The sequence below is a fragment of the Bidens hawaiensis genome, unplaced genomic scaffold (assembly GCF_021521415.1).
Source record: "Bidens hawaiensis isolate Kalapana, Puna unplaced genomic scaffold, B.hawaiensis_p1.1 tig00026659_1, whole genome shotgun sequence".
Lineage (NCBI taxonomy): Eukaryota > Viridiplantae > Streptophyta > Magnoliopsida > Asterales > Asteraceae > Bidens > Bidens hawaiensis.
In genome coordinates, this window is record NW_027494298.1 from 236,066 (window position 1) to 254,164 (window position 18,099).

An 18,099-nucleotide genomic window follows, 5' to 3' on the forward strand; every position below is an offset into this window, starting at 1 on the left:
TTAACCATCAACTCAAAACCGGTCAAATCTACTTCGTCCTTCCCGTCTCAACCCTTAAGTTCAACACGAGTCCGGATGACTTGACCATCTTAACAAGGAAGCTCTTGAACGTAGCCAAAACCGGCAGGCCATGCCCTGCAAAGCTGGTCTCAAGATGTCCGAATTCGGCTAACAACTTATGCTCCCCACAAGGTACAAGTCAAGGCAAGTTTCTAGATCATGGGTGTGGTGATAATAATTCGCCAAAATCGCCTGTTTGGAAGCCAATTATGGATACCATTATAGAAGTCTAATTTGATCACATGAGACTTGTTATGCTATTAAAATTATGTGGTTGTCACAAAATTTGCAATATCATGTTCAAAATCAGAAGTATATGCTTTGCAATACTTGCTTTGTTTCTTTCTTTCTTTCTTTCTTTTTTTTTTTCAAATAACACAAGTCAATTAATACTTCGTCTTTATCCTTATCAATGGAGAAACCAAAGATGATGCGAGTTAATTAGTGTCACATAATTTATTAGATTACAGGGTATTCAAGTTACAACCCAATATTACGGCATTCAAAAGTAAAATACTTCTATTCAATATAAATTATTTTGACGTTGATAGGAAGAAATTAATATTATTCAAATATCAATTATTATGACGTAGATATTCAATTATCATTTACTAGGCCCACAACCTACACATTTAATTTTAACCCCACGTTACACATTTATTTCACAGCTCGTTTCATCTATTGGGTCGGGTAACCAGCCCAGTTTTGGATCGGCACGTTCATCTCTTTGTATCTCCAAACCTAAACTTACAAATAAAAATTTCCATATTTTCCTTCTCATTTTCAATCAACAATACTTTTTATAACTTTATCATTACGTGTTATATCTCATCCACTCACAATCACTTTTAAAAAATATTAAATAATTTTAGGTGAAACTGAAACCACTCTCTATATTATAAACTACACTCGTGATCCGTTTTGATGGTTACATCATGAGCCAAACCGTTAGTACAGTTTTTAGTTATAAAACACTGAAATCAAACCATTAAATTCTTAAACCGAACCAAATCAAACCGTTACTAACGATTTGGTTCCGGTTTGGTTCACGGTTTGGGTTTATTAGGCTTATGTACAAAATGCATAAGATAAAAAAATAAAAATGATAGTCAAAAAATACATGTAACATGTAAACAAAGTTGTAGAAAAATGCATGCTCGAAGAGAGACAAAGTTGATTCATTTTGACATTGGAATTGTGTGCGTGTATAAAGCAGTTGTGAATTTGGTTTGTTAAAGCTTGTTAAACAATGATTGTGTGGTGGTGTAACAAAATTCAAAACAATTTTATATTTTTATTCATGTTTTATTTATAAACATACAATTTCAACTAAATATGTGCATTAACACATATTTCTGACACAAGAAATCGTTTCCACTTCACCTTCTACCATCATCTTCACCTACTGTTGCTGGGTTCAATTTCGGAAGCGTTGGTGGCAGTGGTTGAAATTGAGTAAAATTAGGCAGGAGTATACATGTGCAGGCATCACTTTTGAGTAATTCATAATATTTATGTATGCAGGTTTGCCTCATCCTTTTGAAATTTTCAAATTTAATGGCTCATTATTGTGGACGTTTAATTGTATGTTACTGCTATGTAATTTGGTTTTGTTTTTGGTGTTGCCTTCATATTTTCATTAATTTGTTCATTCATAATTCTCATGTAGATGAACACAATGATGGTCAAGGTGAAAACATGGTAGGTGCAAAAGGGAAATGAGACTCATCAAAAGCCACATGCCTTGACATAAGTTTTCCTGTTTCAAGTTCGTCACAACGATATCCCCAAAAATTGGCCAAATACACGAGAAATAAATATGAAGAAGAGTTTTGTTTATTACAAACTTGGTAACTTATGCTCCAGGATTGGGTTCGTTTGGTCATTGAATATCTAGATGGAAGTGAAAGTTTATTAATTGTTCATTGATAATTTCTTAATAATATTGTGCAGGTTGATGGTCTCGATGTGTTTGCTGTCAAACGAGCTTGCAAATTTGCGAAGGAACATATTTGGCCATTTAGATTTCTGTAAAGCAGGTAAGAAATTTACTTTATATTGTACTATATGTAATTCTGGGTGTGCATGATTCGGTTCGGTTAGGCCATTAGCTTCAACTGAATTAAACAATAAGTTTTTGGTTAATCGTTTCGGTAATTCGGTTAATTTGTCGATATTTGATTTGGTTCGGTTAGTTACCAAAATCAAACTTGGGCTACAATTTCTATAAAGTTGTTTGCACTTCATAGGTTATAAATTGATTGCACACATAATGAACTTGATATGGGGAGCTACAGGCTATGGATTCAATTTATCCATAAGATAATTATTATCTACTGATGTTGACTTGCATTTTATCTCTTAAGCTCTACAAAGTTTACATTACTAATGAAAAAAACCCTTTTAAAGGTTGGAGTTGTAGCAGAAAAACCTAGCATACTAATAAACTTAGTGTCACTAGCCCAGATTAAACGCACGATATATATACGCTATATATCAGTTTATAAATATAAAATATTTTGAAAAATCTTACTGTTAGGCCCGGTTTTATACGGTCGGTTTTCGATATTAACTGTAACCAAACCGTTCACTACCGTTTCGAATTCTTGAAACCGATTGACCTAGAGTTGGAAAAGTCAACCGTTGAACGGGTTCAAGGTCACAAACTGGACCTTGACCATCCCTAATAAAAACTATAAATATATAATAATATGAATGCTTCAGTTTGGTTGGGCTAACTTCAGTTAACCGAGGGTACAAAGAAAACGATAACTGACTTTTAGTTAATTGTTGTTCAGTTTTGTCGATTTTTAGTTCGGTTTCGGTTAACGTTTGGTTATTGCTAACCTATATATGTAATAAGAATATCATGGCTAGACCAAACTGGCAACTATATGGTGTAGCCGAGAATAAGACCTTCAACAACCCTTGAAGTATTCATAGAAATCAAAATTTTAATTTATTTTTACAAATGAAGATTAGGTGCCATTAGCATTACAGTTTGGTGATGTTAAATGACATAGGTATGAATTATTTGCAGGCAAGGGAGAGCTGAAGGTATATGACGTAACGGTTGAAGGCTTACATACACTGATATGATATGAACACAGCTATATCTTACAAAAAAAGATTGAAGGCTTTATGAGGTATTATGGAGGTGAGGCTATGGCATGAAGATTACTGCATAGCCTTTTCTAAGGGGGTGTTTGGTAGAGGGAATTGAGGGGTGAGAAATGGAATTGGAAAGAATTCTCTTGTTTGTTTATGAAAGAAAGAGGTGAGAAATGGAAATAAATCATTTCCATTTCTCTGATTTTGTTTCTCTAAAAAAAGCTGAGAATTGATTTCTCTGATTTCATTTCTCCCATTTTCCTCCTTTTCATTTCTCCCATTTTCCTCCTTCAGCAAGGATAGCACCGCAACCCAATTGCCTCCTGTTAATCGTTATCTCGACAGTCACTCACCAATCGGTTGATTTCTAGGGTTTTGTTTTGTTTTGCAGCAGCCGCTTATCAACTTCTCGCCGGAAACCTAACCGCCGTTAGCCGGTCACTCAATCTCGCAAACATGGGGTATGTATTGCTTACATTCATCTTATTAGTTCATAGTAATTGATTAATTAAAGGTTTAAAACATTTACTAGCTTCTGCTGCTTGTTATTCGAAATGAAATTTAGACCTTTCAGCCGTTAGTCTGTTTATTTGTATAGGATTTAGATCTGATTGGCAATAATTGCTTTGGTTGACGATAGATTATTAGGTTTGTTTATAATAATATTAGGGCTGTAAGCGAACCGAATGGAACGAAGCATTGTTTGTGTTCGTTTGTTTGGATTCACGGACGAAAACGGACATTTAGTATTTAAAAATGAGTTATAGAAAAGGAATATTATTAAGTCAAAATATATAGTTCAGCACTTGAGAGATGATAAACAGGAACATAACATAATTATTCTCTAATCAGTGGTTTTGTTTTGATAATATCACCGGAGCTTAAGTTAGATTTGTTGTGAGCTGAAGGAAGATTTTATAAAACAAATTTTTAACAAAACGAGATGCATGTAAACAATAAAATTATAAAATTTAAATGTTAGGTTGGTTTTTACCAAATAAAAAAATTAAAAAGATATAAAACAAACCTTTAACTAATGAACATACGCAAACAAACATAAATGAACGAACGTGGGTACTGAATCTCTTGTTCATGTTTGGTTGTTTAACTAAATGAACAGAATTTCTTGTTAGTGTTTGTTCATTTATTAAACAAACGACCATAAACAAACAGTTAAGTTTGTTTGCAGCTCTAGGCTTATTGAATTTGATTAATAAGTGAAGGAAGATATTTCTTTGATTACTGTTACAGGAATTAGTGTTATGTGTCTACAGTTTAGGTTTTGTTGGAAATAAATGGTTAGATTGAACAAAGGCGGTTGGTTAGACTTATTGAGTTTGATTGATGAGAGGTTGAGTGATTTAATTACAGTAAGACACATGGAATGGGAGCTGGGCTCAAGCTGAAGTCACACCGCAGAAGACAAAGGTGGGCCAACAAGTCTTACAAGAAGTCTCATCCTGGTAATGAATGGAAGAAACCTTTTGCTGGTTCTTCTCATGCTAAGGGCATTGTTCTTGAGAAAATGTAATTCTTCTAATTGTTTTTTATTATATTCTTTAGCCCTGCTTGCGGTGCGCACATATGATGTATATATGTGTGAACCCTCGGGTGGGCAAAAGTGAAATTGCACTAATTTTGACGTTATTTTACTAATCTCGTGAAAATAACGTTAAAAGTGACGGACGGTTAATCAGGCATCATGTAGTGGCGTTGATAGCTGAAAGATAAGGGTACATGCACCGATCAGCTGGTGTCCCGATGATTGAGTGCTATGTGCCTTATGTCCAAGGCTTGATGCAAAACTACTATCGAGCCGGGGGTCTCACCAGAAGCAGCCTCTCTATCCCTATGGGGTAGAGGTAAGGCTGCCTACATCTTACCCTCCTCAGACCCTACCATAGCTTTGCTATTGGTGGGATATACTGAGTACGATGATGATGATGATGATGTTTTTTATTATATTCTTGTTGTCATAACTTTATAAATTTGATTGTGACAAACTGCTTTGTTGTATTTACAGTGGTATTGAACCTAAGCAGCCTAACTCTGCTATTAGAAAGTGTGCCAGAGTTCAACTCATCAAGAACGGAAAGAAGATTGCTGCTTTTGTCCCCAACGATGGTTGCTTGAACTATATTGAAGAAAATGTAAGTTCTTGGTCATGTTATATACATAGTTGTCAATAGCAGTGATAGCGGGCGCTATAGCGCACTACGTAGCGATGCGGCTATAGGCCGCTATATACTAAATATCGGTCATTTAGCGTGATTATTATCAGTATTTAGGTTTTTATTAATTTTGTATGTTTTTTTTTAATATAAAAAATTATAGAAACCTAGTTTTTAGGCTTATTTATCAACCAAATAGCTGCACCTTCCCACAAGTTCAACCGTAAAAGCTTATTTTGTGAATATAAACTCTAATTATTTGCTTAAAAACTTTCTACTCTTTTATCGCTAAATATGAAATAGCAGTCGCTATTTACTGCTATTTGCTATTGACAATTACGTTTATATAAAAGACAATATTTTTATTAGTTTGGTATTTTCAGATTTTTAGTTGAGTATTTTGAATTGTGACAGGATGAAGTTTTGATTGCTGGATTTGGGCGAAAGGGTCACGCTGTGGGAGATATTCCCGGAGTCAGGTTCAAGGTTGTGAAGGTTTCCAGTGTTTCGCTTTTGGCTTTGTTCAAGGAGAAGAAGGAGAAGCCAAGATCTTAATTATATTTTTTGTCGGAGAAGAAGATGTTGTTCAAGAGACGCAAAAAAGCGGACCTGTTGATATTGAAGACTTTGATTTTGTTGATGAAGCCGTTGTTGATGAAGCCGTTCCAAATGTTGATAGATCTGAAGGACAAACAGGAAGTGTAACAAGCAAGCGCAAAAGAGGTAGAAGCACGGATGCAGATGAGATATATCGAGAGTCTTGCAAAGATATCAAGGAAGTTTTGCTTCGATTTGGGGAGATGGTGGGTGAACAACTTAGCAAAGAAGGTATGGAGGCTCGTGAAATCTATGAAAAGGTTAGTGATGAGTTGAAAGCTTTACCAGGTATCACTACGAAAAAACGGTTCAAAGCAGCTCATTTGATTGGTAAAGATGTGGATCTAGGACGTTCTTTTCTTGCGTTGACAATAGAAGAGAAAATTGAGATGGTCGAGTTGTATACCGATGGTTCAATGGGATAGTTGTGTATGGTTGAAGTATGTTTTGTATGTGAATTGGTTTTAACTATGGTTGATGTTTTTTGCTTAAAAACTATGTTTTGTATGTGAATTGGTTTGATCAATGCATATTTTGGTTGGAATTTATGCATCTTTTTATATGTTTTTTATTTTTTAATAAATATTTGTTATTAAAAAAATACTTGTGCTAATGATAAAGTTGATATAATTCTCTGTTTATTTTCTATGTACCAAACAAGAGAAATGATTCTCAGCTATATTTCTCTACTGAAATCTCTGTACTACCAAACAGAACAGTCAATTCTCATTCTCCAGACCAATTCCCTTTCTCTGCAATTCCATTTCTCTATTCTATTTCTCTACAATTCCATTCTCTATTCCATTTCACCTCCATGTGTGTTTTGATGTGTATTAAACTACATGCCTATCCAGGATCATAGAAGCAGAGGGCGAAATGGTTTTTGGCAACACCATAACAACAGGTTCAGCATGTTGTGGCAGGAGATAACAAACCTCTCCTTTTGGTGGTATCAAAGAGTCTTAAATATCAAACGTAACAATCTTTTGTAATTTATAATTGTCCCTTTTGTAGTTAGTTAAGAGGCCCTCAAGTATGATGTTAGGAAGGGCTATAAGGTCGCGACATAATTATTTTAATTATGCAAGCCATTGACGTGTAAACTACATTTGTTAATAGTCACCAATACCGCGCCGCATCGCGGCGGGTGGTCCCACTAGTTCACTACTAAACCTAAAGCAAACCAAATCGTAAACCAAACCGTTCGTTACGGTTTGAAATCTTTGAAACTAACCGATCATGAAACCAAACCGGTTTGAAACCGAACCACGAACACCTCTACTATCAAGAAGGAACCTGGCCACCGTGTGAACACCGACTTAAGTCAAGTTTCAAACCTGAAACCATAAGATCTCAAGCTTTAACCATCACCCTCATATCATTGGGCTATAAGACCCACTGCAATATGACTTGTAATCTATCCATGGTTTTATATATTTTACGGTTTGGAGAACTCATATATAGTCGGTGACGCATCGTATATCACATCACCTTTTTATTTAGAAATGTTCTTATTTGTCCTCTTCAGCTAAAAATCACACGTCTGTTATGCAATTAGTCATCAATCATCCTATTAAGTACCTATCATTCTCTCTATATCGTACATTGCTATGTCTTCTTCGTGTCATCCGTTGCGAATTTTTGTTCATTCAGGGTTAATACGCTACACATATTAAGAGTGTATCTATAGGTTGATAGTTGTATTTCGCTTCATTAAAACTTAAAAGTGTGATCTATCAAATTATGTTTTAAATAAAATTGTGTTAAATATGATTTTTTTTTTTTTTTGAAAATATTTTTCAAGAGCTACACACAATGCATAGGCTACTTAGGGGAACTACCGAGCGAAGGCGCACAACCAAACAAGACTTTAAAAGGCGATTCTCCGGCTAAAACAGAATAAAAATTTATGCTAATTTAGTTAGACAGACACTCATTCAACATATTTAAAGGAATCTCTCACTGAACATCAAGACCTAGCTACAAAGATCTAATTTACACCCATACACCACAGGAAAAAATATCCACTAATGTGTGATAAAACCTAAAACCATCTCTTGAAGCAACTTTGAAAGGACCCTTGTAACTATGTGAACCAAATCTCCAACTTTCTTTGAAACATGATGACTCAAAGGACACAAAGATTAAAGATAGTTAATTTGCTTAGCCTTATGATACACATCACAAGGATCAACTTTCTCAGTCTCACTAGCTCATATTAAAACCTTCCTACAAACTCGCAATACTTGGTCTGAGGGGTGACCAAACCTATTATACCATAGTTCTTTCGAACCTTTACAACAAAACAAACTAGAATTGTTATTCATAAAACTTGAGTTGTTATTATTATTATTATTATTATTTTTATTATTATTATTAGTAGTAGTGGTCGTGGTAGTGGTCGTGGTCGTGGTGGTAGTGGTGGTAATGGTAGTAGTGGTAGTAGTAGGAAAAAAAAACGTAATCGAATGGTTGGCCAGTTATTTGCCAACTTTCCATCTTAGCTTTACCCTTTCTTTCACTTCACAAGCAAACTCTTTTGTATTATATATACACATATGTATGTATACATGTCTACATCTATTCTTTGACATATATATAGACCTCGACTGGTCATTTATGCATGGTATACATAATAAGACCAAGTTAATTTTGTTAAATCTATTGTCAATTAGCTGTTATTGGTGTTTACATGACCAGATATTAGTAATTGATTTACGAATTTCATATTATATAACTTGGTTTTTACCAAGACAAAAATCTAGCACAGTAGCACGTCTTCCTTGTTTGCTTAAAGATCGTTAGGTAGCACGACTGGATCCCCTCGTTTTGTGGTATTATCCTTCCTAACAAAGTTTCATTAAAATTAAGTGTATGTAACTATTAATCCAACCTATGAAAAATGTTCTCTATGTGACTATTTCGACTAGGTAAATAAGAGCATTCACTAAACCCTAAACCTTATGGTTTGACCAATCTGCGGGTTTAGTCAAACAGTTTTAAATTTGTGATTTTCGACCAATACTTTTGTTTTCACTTGTAACACTAACCCCGTTAACTCTGGTCGTTAAACTCATTAGTGTTCCCCTCACGTTAGGGGCAATTATGTCCTAATTCCTAAATCTCATTTTCATCTTTGTAGTGGGAGAAAAAGGACAAAATAGCCCCTCATGTGAGGGACACAGTTATGGGTTTAATAATCAAAGATATCGGGGTTAATGGAGTAGGGTTTAATTGTAAGTGACATAAAACTATTTGACGAAAACCGCAAATTTAAAACTATTAGACTAAAAGGATACTTGGTCAAACTGAGTTTATTCCCAGTCCCATATTTTAAAAAATTGGCCCTTATTGGTCTCCTGTTAAAAAGAACTTAACGGTGTTAAGTTACCTTTTTTCGAATACAAAGGTAATGTTTTAGGGGTTTTGATCGAAAGAAAGATACGAGTCGACTGATGTAAAACTTCATTCGAAACGGTGCTCCTATACAACGAAACAATGCTTCATTTCGGATGTTTGAACTTCCAAATAATAAAAATCAAGCCGTTTGGATCAGCGTTTCGAGTTAAGTTTTACATCAGTCGATTCGTATCCTCCTTTCAATCAAAAGCTCAGCCCTAAAACATTAGTTTAAACTAGGAAAAAAATATAACGTCGTTAAGTTCTTTATAACGGGGAACCAATGAGGTCAATTTTTTTTTAAATTTGGGACTGACAGAAGGAATAAACTCAGTTGGGATTATTATTGACTAATAGTATGTAAATGTCCAAAAAAAAAAGAACCCCACTCATGAAATTGAACTCATAACTTATAATTCCATAGGCCGGCACTCTTTTCATTTCACCATAAAGTAAATTTGTATGTTTTATTTTACAACAAAATTATATATAAAATATGCATATATAAATTTTTTTAGAATATTGAATTTTAATAATCTTAACTTTATGTTGTTGCTCGGCGTTAAGCCCAACTAAAACAATATATCAAGACAGCCCCAACATTTAACATATTTTTCTCCATGAGTTTTTTTTCTAACAGAGTCTAACCCTTTAGTTTTTTAATGACGTGGATGATGATTGGGCAAATAAAACAATAAATAAATATATAATACACACACATACATCGCACCCCACCATGCTACATCACCACCGCCTACACCACCATCACTGTCCTCCACCAATACCTACAGAACCACTGCTTGCACCATCACATCTCTTCTCCCCAAAGCATTCGTGTTTTGATGATTAGAATCCTAAATCGATTGAAATTAGCCCAAATTCGATTACATTAATCAAGTGAAAATTGATATATGTGCATCGAAACACTAGATCTTGTAAAACCACCATCACCACCTCCTTTCGATTTGCCTTTTCTCATCCAACCCCACAAATAAATCGAACCTACAACAATAGGTGATGGTGATGCGGTAAACATGTAAAGAAAATGGTTGTGTTGTGCGTCAGCGGTGGTGGTGGTGCATGTGGTGGTAATGCAAGGCGTTGGGATCCAATTCATTTGTATGTGTGCATACATATATATTATTCATTTATTATTGTTTTATTTGTCACGTCATAAAAACTAATGGTACCCTGGTACATTCTTTAGTTCGGATTGGCATCGGCCAATAGCTCATAATTTAAATTATTAAAATCCAATTTTCCAATATTTCTTTACAATAATTGGTCTCTCAAGAGACTGGAACTAGATCAGTCGCCCTTGTTGTCCTCCCTTTGGGCTGACCCTACGTCCAATTTTAGAGATTTTCTTGAAGCTTTGAACATGAACACATTTACATAAATAGGTTAAAACAAACATAGGGATCATATCAATTATATATCTTCTAGTTCCCAATGAAATTGAGCTTTAAACATGCCAACACATATGGGCTACTTCAAAACTTCATTCTTTACATACACAAAAACTTATAAAGCATCCCATGCCATCAAATTACCAAAACTAATGAACCGTGCTTTCCCTTACGCCCGTACTTGTTAAGAAGCATACGGTACAGCCTGCAGAACCCGGACTTCACAAGCAACCACGGCTCACTAGCAAAACTAAATAGCATCGAAAGAAACCACCACCGTGCTGCTTTCTCTTTACATACTTTCTTATTTCCCAACGGTTTTATAAAGAATATAATATCATATAACCCAAACTAATGGTCATAACCCATGGCTACAACTGGCAACCTCACCTTATGCCCTCTGTTACCTTTCAACAGAACCTCACCGAAACTGTAGCTCCCAGTGGTTGATCGAACCGTGAGTGTGACCGTAAACTTTTGTGAAACACCTGGTCCAATGGTCATAGCAGGAGGGCTTGTCTCAATGGCTATGGCTGGTGACATTCTAGCAGTGATGGTGTAGCTCTCTTCTTCATCAACATTTGTGACCGTTCGTGCTATGGTTTGCGTTCCCACGAGATGGGAAACTGTGATGGATGGATAATTTAAATTGTAAGGATGACCAAGCGTGTAGTTACAAGGTTGATGCGTGTAGTTTCCTATTTCACGAGAGTCGATTCCAGGTGTTGTGCATAAAAATCCCAAATAGTCTTCATATCCTGAAAGATAATACAGATCCAGTAAGTTAAGCTTCTCAGCATATAATTGGTTCTAAAATAAACTCCCCTCTACAAATATGTGTGTGTGTATTTTAAAACGAGTATTTTGGGAATGAACCTGCATCAAACACGAGTCCAGGATCAAGAGCAGCACGAGGATTAACATGGCCACTCCCATAATCAAAAGGTGTTGCAGAGACAAAAGTCACTGATTCAGAGCCCGAATATTGTTGGGCCAAAATGGGCCTCTCCGCCCGATCAAGCGTGTTTGAGGTCGTCATCAAGGCAGACTTGATAGCAGCAGGACTCCAATGCGGATGCTTTTGCTTTATTAAAGCCGCAATCCCGGCTATATGTGGTGCGGCCATGCTAGTTCCAGATATCATAGCAAAGTTCTCTCCTGTTTAATGAGGTTTATGATTTTATTAAATATACAAATTTATGATTTTAATAAATAAAGTAAACACTTGCCTTCGTAATTAGCCTCGTCTGTTCCGTTTGGGGACCAAGAAGCCCAGATCAACGAACCAGGTGCTAGAATATCCGGTTTTAAAAGATCAGCATCTTCAAATTTGTAATCTTTTATATTCGGGCCTCGAGCCGAAAACAATGCTACCATTGGTGCTGATTTATGAAGTATCGGCTCCAAACTGTCTCCAATGCTTCCAGTTGCCTTAAAACTCTTCACTCTCCCGGTCCAGTCTCGTGAAGTAGAGACGTTGTAATAATCAATAAGATCCTATAATAATAAATAAACAAAAATTAGACAATTGTGTATCGGGTTATATGTACATTCACATTCGATGAGTTATAAATATTAGTTGTTTAACTACCATTGAGTTGCTGACATCAGTGATGAGAATCCCGGGCATGCCAACGGGTACGGGGTCAAATTTGGTACCAGGAGATGCGTTTTCTACAGCAAGAACAAAGCCAACCGCACCAAGGCTTTTGGCGGTTTCAGCAACTTTTTTAATCGAAGCGGAACCACTTACAAAATTGAAAGAATAACCACACAGAAGGATGTTTCCTTTAACCAAATTTCCATTTAAAACTTCGGGCCTCTGGCAGTCTGATGGGCTGAACTTCACAGCCGATGAATCCAGCAACACGTCATTAGCTGCCACCAGGGTAAACTTCTGATTTGGACCCGTGGAAGCTGCATTGTTTGATCACAAATTAGAAGAATAATATTAATAACAATTATAATTCAAGTAATATACAAACTAGTGGCTCCGGCTTGTGGTCCACCCAGTTATCATTATATGTGCAAGGCTTGTAATTTATAAAAACATTACGTTTACACGTGCAACTAGTTTGTGATAGTATACATTTTTATTGTGATAGTATACATTTTTGTAATCATATTCAACAATAATTATTAAATTATGGAAAGACATTTCGGGTCGACCCATATAAAAAGTGTGTTTTATTTAGGCTTGTAAGTTGTAACGAACCGAACGTTCAATGAACAGTATGAACCGTTCAATGGGAAGTTCACTTATTTATTAAACGAACAAACATGAACAAAATACTTTGTTCGTTTAGTTAAACATAAACATGTCTCGTTCGTTCACTTCAAATTTGATTATGTTCACTCGTTTACACTCATTTATGTCCGTTAGTTTACGCCTGTTTAAGCTCGTTAGCTAACGTCTTTTAATATAGTCATTTCAAAACTTTTTGGCCGGTTGCAACTTAGTGTAGTTATAATAATTTTCTAGGCCCAACACATTGTTTTTCACATTGCTTTAATTAGTCTTACCTCAGTTATGCTCGTTCATCTATGTTACGTTCAGTTATGTTCCTTCATCTATGTTCAGTTATATTCATTCATGAACCGTTCGTTTATAAATTTAACGAACACGAGCATGATCCTTTTTCTTAACGAACGAACACTAACAGGAAAATTCCGTTCATTTAACTGTTCGTGTTCGATCGTTTGTTCGGCTAAAGTTAAATGAACAAACACTAATTAAACTTACGTGATAAACCGAGACCAGCTAAAATTTTCCCGTTTCCTAACATCAAATGGTTTTTGTATCTTCGGTCATCAACTGCAGCAGCTACAGACGCAATCCATGGACTATAAGACACTATGGATTTGGCTAACGGGCCTCCGTTTCCGGAAGCTTGTGCAACAAAAATGCCAGCTTTAACCGCCGAAAGAAGTGTGGCATCAAACGGGTTTAAATATGTGGTCTTTGTGGTGGCAGGTGGACTGTTAGGCCCAACTGAGAGGTTCAGTATGTCAACACCGTCATAAACCGCCTGTGTTCACAAATGTTAAATATATAAAAGACAACTCTAGACGCGTGTTTTGGTAAACTAGATCAAAAATAGTAATAATGCTAGTAAACCTGATCTATGGCAGCAACGACATCAGCAACAAATCCTCCAAACATCCGGTAGAGTGCCTTATAAACAGCAATTCTGTTTGCACATGATCATTACTTACAACACTAAAAAAACAATGACTTTATGATGAAATTTGAACATATTTAAGATGAAATTTACCTTGCACGAGGGGCCATTCCGCTTGCTTTTCCAAATTCATATCCTTGCACTTGCACAGGGATACCATTGTTACCCGCAGCAATCGCAGCAGTGTGACTGTAAAACAGTATTAACATTTTTAAAAAGACACCATATTTGACTTTTTATGTCAAAGTGCATGATTATTTGTAATACAAAGTATGATTGTGTAAAAAAATAGTGGATGATATAAATATTATCGAAAAACGCATGTTAGCAATTTTATTAACCAGGTTTCCAAGCACCATGTTAGAAAAAAGCCAACACGGTTCAACTAGCTAGCATATTAGCTGTCACAACATCATTTTTACCATATAAACTTGTCTCACATTATCTAGAATCAATCTTTTATGACATTTTGATGTTCTTTTGGTACAACATTTACTAAAGTTTAAAGCTTTTTCATGATGCAAATAAATTCATCCAATTTGCCCAATTTAGACAGACAATAACTACCATTCTTCAAGAAACCAAATCACGGTAACCAAGTCTCAGCAAATCTATCAACATTGCCAATTAATCAACCATATTTTCAGTTAAAATGAAATATTTAACGTAGAACTATTAAAGCATTTGCACAAACCTTCCATGCCCGTCACCGTCAAGTGGAGAATCAAAATCAACTTCAGGATTAAACGCACCCGCAGCAGTCGCAGCAGCTGCAAAATGTTGTGCACCAACAATCTTCCCGTTGCAAAAACTCTTCTTTGTACCGGGATCAACTTCACATTTCCCTCTATATTTAGGAACCGGACCATACGGTTCGGTAATCGTATATTGAAAGCTCGGATGGTACGGAAAAATACCCGAATCCACAAACCCAATCACAATCTCCTCCCCGGCCCGGTCAAACCCACCACCCGTGGGCCACACACCCGTCGGAAGCCCCAAAAATTGCGGCGTGTGTGTAGTCAGTTTCCTCACTTTCCAATCTCTTTCCACTGATTTCACACCCGGGGCTCGGCTAAGCATCTCCGCCTAACAATATTATTTCAAAAAACACAATAAATTAAACTGAAGAAGATAAGTAATAAACTAATAAACCAAATTCTACAAGCTAAATATCATTTTTGTAACTTAAAATCAACCTGTTGCGGTGTAATGTGAACCGAAAACCCGTTGATGAGATGTTTGTAGCTGTAAAGCTTTTTATAGCTTCCGGCTTCGAATAATGATTCGAGTAGCGTATCATGCCTTTGTTCGAGATGATTAGAGTATGATGCAACCAAATCACTGGGAATTAAACATAAAACAATATGAATAAGTTATCCAGCTAATAATAAAAAATATTACTAACATTCATAAAAAAATACAAACCTAGTGAAATCAATCTTGTGATGAGAATCAGCATTAGCAATGGGTTGAAAGCCATTAAGACCTCCTTTGTAACTTACCACAGGCTCTCCTTCAACAGTTACAATATAAACCTCTGATTTTGTGACCAAAAACAGATCAAGTAAGATAATAATAATAAGTGTAATGACAGACCCAAGTGGTCTCATCATCTTCCTTTTTAAGTGATCTACCAACTTCTTAATCAAATACCCAGATCAGATGTGCAGCAGCAGGATAACGAAAAGAAAAGAGATAAGTGAGAATGTGGTGTGAGTGAGTGAGTGGAGGTTGTTAGGGTTTTAACACTTTCAAGGGGACATGGTAGCGATGATGGAGGGAGTGAGTGTGTGGAATTAATTGATGTTGATTATGATTTATCAAGAATTTAGTTGGTGATGACTAGTAGTATTATTATTATTGTTATAAAAAGATACGTTTTTATTGTAAAAAACTGAAAAGGATTGGATTGGATTGGATTGGATTGGATTGGATTGGATTGGATAATAGTTAGATTTTTGTCTTTATTACAGCTTTAGTGGTTGGGTCTGGTTGATGTAAAAATCAACTCTAGAACGTCTCAAACTGTTTTCATTTATACTCGATTTAGTCTTCTCACGTTTCTAGCTTCCTTTATACGGTGCTTTTTTTTTTTCAAAAAAAGACAATGTCTTCTTGACCTTATTTGTTGTTTGAATGTTTATTTTTTTGAAAAATCTTTCATTGAAAAAAGTTTATGTGCCATTTTCTAGCTACAGACTTGGATCAAGTGCTTCTAATATCTTTTAGTCTCTTCACATCCCATATCTACGTTTCTATTTCCTCGAACCCTAACAACTCCAAACAGCGAGTCATCCTATCTAATTAAACAATGTGACAAGTCACCCCGTTTAACCAAACAAATTTCTTCCATTTTCTTGTCAAATATGTTATTCACAAGATAGTTAGCTTGTTTGTTATATGGCTTCCGCCACATGTTTTGCCTCGTCCAGAAGTTATCAACATGTTATTCGTTGTTTCTTTCGGTATATGATTCTTTCCTTCTTTAAAGCCATATTTTCAAAAAATAAGGATGTATAATCTCATGTTGTAAACATATTCACATCATCTATCACTCCTTACAATTTTGATTTTCTTGTTGAATTGATTCATACCCTTGGTTTTGAACAAGACAAACTTGTTAGTCGTTTCATTCACACTCTTAAATAAGTATATGTGGCAATATATCATGTTATCATCAATAAACGTGCTTAAGTACCTACTCCACATATTGTGAGAATACATTTTAACTCACACATTCATTTGGATGATGTCAAGATGGTTAATAATCTGTCAAGCAAGTTGAATGATGTTCTTATAAGTTTGGTTTCAAAACATGCTTTAAATTTGGGATTTGAATCAATATAAAATGTTGTTATGTTGGTATACAATATTTAATTAAACGATGAATTAATTAAAAAATTACATAACCAAGTTAATCATTCCAAACATTAGAAAGTTTAATCATATAAGAAGTAGTAGCCATTTTATTCGTTTCATTCTCGGCAACCACTACATTTAGTTTGAATGTACCATTATGGGCAAAACTCTTTCCTACAAGCATTCCACGTTTGGTCAACATGACCTTATCAGTTTAAAAAAACTAAATGAAATATAAGTTATTTAGTGACCATCCTAATACAAGTCCATCATCTACTCCCTCTTATACCTTGACAACTTGACTCCTTAATGCCTATCATTGGCTAGCACAATGACCATCCTTGTTACAATTGTAACATTTTTCTTAGAACGACTTAGGCTCTTTCTCACAACCATTTTCCTTGTCCAAAATGTACAAACTTTTCTTTTCATTTCCCGTTGTTTGCATTGCTTCCCTTAGTGGATTGGCCACACTCAACCACATCTTCCTTTGCTAAAGCATGCAAATGCATAATGGCTTCTCATTTATGACATCTAGATGCTCTCTTCAATGCGAAGACGAACCAGTGTTTTAGGTAGTTCATGAACTCAAACTAATTGGGAGACAACTTCTTAATAATTGTTGTCACGGCGTGAATATCATAAAGCATAACTTCCAACATCTGAACTTTTAGTGGTCATAGACTCATAGTCTTCGAGTCAACCATCTTGTAGTCCAAGAAACCGGCCAACACAATTTTTTTTTCTACAGCATCCTACATTCTATACTTCTGTTTAAGGACCCCCAAAACTCTTTGATAGTATTTATCAAGCAATATAAGTAATGTGTCCACATGTTCATTCAACACACAATAAAAATATAAGAACCTCACAAGCTTCCAAATATCTACAACACTTACAACTTATGTTTCACAAGGTTTAGCTGGTTGGATAGCAGCAACTGTTAAGAACCTCGCAAGGTTTGAGCTACTGAGATAACAGAAAATCTTATGTTTCGCCTTTTAAATTACAACATAGAAAATTTATGGTTTCTCAACGTGATTGTCAGCAATGTTTGCTACAATTTGATTAGCAACCAAACACAATTTGCTCGCATTGTTTGATGTCATTTTTATGAAAATGAAAATTGAACAAGTTAACATTCATAAAAATTCCTTCAGGTCAAAATAACGATGTAAAGGTTAATCATCGTTTAAAAGTTCTAATGACACGAATGAACTCGATTTCATAGTTAGATAATGCGTTGGTTGTTGGTAAAAAATAATAATTTGTGTATACGTATAACTTAAAACCTAAAATCCACTGCCA

At 35.4% G+C, this 18,099-nt stretch overlaps 2 protein-coding genes across 3 annotated transcripts; one reads left to right on the top strand and one right to left on the bottom strand.

Moving 5' to 3' along the window:
- Positions 1–3,554: 3,554 nt before the first annotated feature.
- On the top strand, positions 3,555–5,908 carry LOC143573875 (small ribosomal subunit protein uS12-like). 2 transcript variants are annotated; one of them, XM_077058646.1, is made up of 4 exons: positions 3,555–3,632; positions 4,543–4,698; positions 5,195–5,321; positions 5,757–5,908. In XM_077058646.1, exons 1-4 carry the CDS (start codon positions 3,628–3,630, stop codon positions 5,895–5,897), a joined length of 429 nt encoding a protein of 142 aa, XP_076914761.1. In that variant the 5' UTR covers positions 3,555–3,627; the 3' UTR covers positions 5,898–5,908. The 2 variants fall into 2 exon arrangements, with proteins under 2 accessions (XP_076914761.1, XP_076914762.1); XM_077058647.1 differs by lacking the exon at positions 5,757–5,908 and adding an exon at positions 5,696–5,748 and having other exon boundaries at positions 5,195–5,349.
- Positions 5,909–10,757: 4,849 nt separating this feature from the next.
- Positions 10,758–15,623, bottom strand: LOC143573872 (subtilisin-like protease SBT2.6). Its single transcript, XM_077058645.1, has 10 exons — positions 15,358–15,623; positions 15,129–15,273; positions 14,624–15,018; positions 14,023–14,118; positions 13,866–13,938; positions 13,491–13,776; positions 12,339–12,664; positions 11,977–12,244; positions 11,624–11,905; positions 10,758–11,505 (listed from the first exon to the last, which is right to left on the bottom strand). The coding sequence occupies exons 1-10, from the start codon at positions 15,543–15,545 to the stop codon at positions 11,099–11,101; spliced, it is 2,466 nt and encodes an 821-aa protein (XP_076914760.1). The 5' UTR covers positions 15,546–15,623; the 3' UTR covers positions 10,758–11,098.
- Between the last annotated feature and the right edge of the window lie 2,476 nt (positions 15,624–18,099).

Coding starts and splice junctions, on each gene's coding strand:
- LOC143573875 (XM_077058646.1), top strand. Junction 4,699..5,194: donor GGCATTGTTCTTGAGAAAAT/GTAATTCTTCTA, acceptor TTGTATTTACAG/TGGTATTGAACCTAAGCAGC. Junction 5,322..5,756: donor TGAACTATATTGAAGAAAAT/GTAAGTTCTTGG, acceptor GAATTGTGACAG/GATGAAGTTTTGATTGCTGG.
- LOC143573872 (XM_077058645.1), bottom strand. CDS start 15,545: ATGATGAGACCACTTGGGTCTGTCATTACACTTATTATTATTATCTTA. Junction 15,274..15,357: donor CACAAGATTGATTTCACTAG/GTTTGTATTTTT, acceptor TTTAATTCCCAG/TGATTTGGTTGCATCATACT. Junction 14,119..14,623: donor GACGGTGACGGGCATGGAAG/GTTTGTGCAAAT, acceptor ACTGTTTTACAG/TCACACTGCTGCGATTGCTG.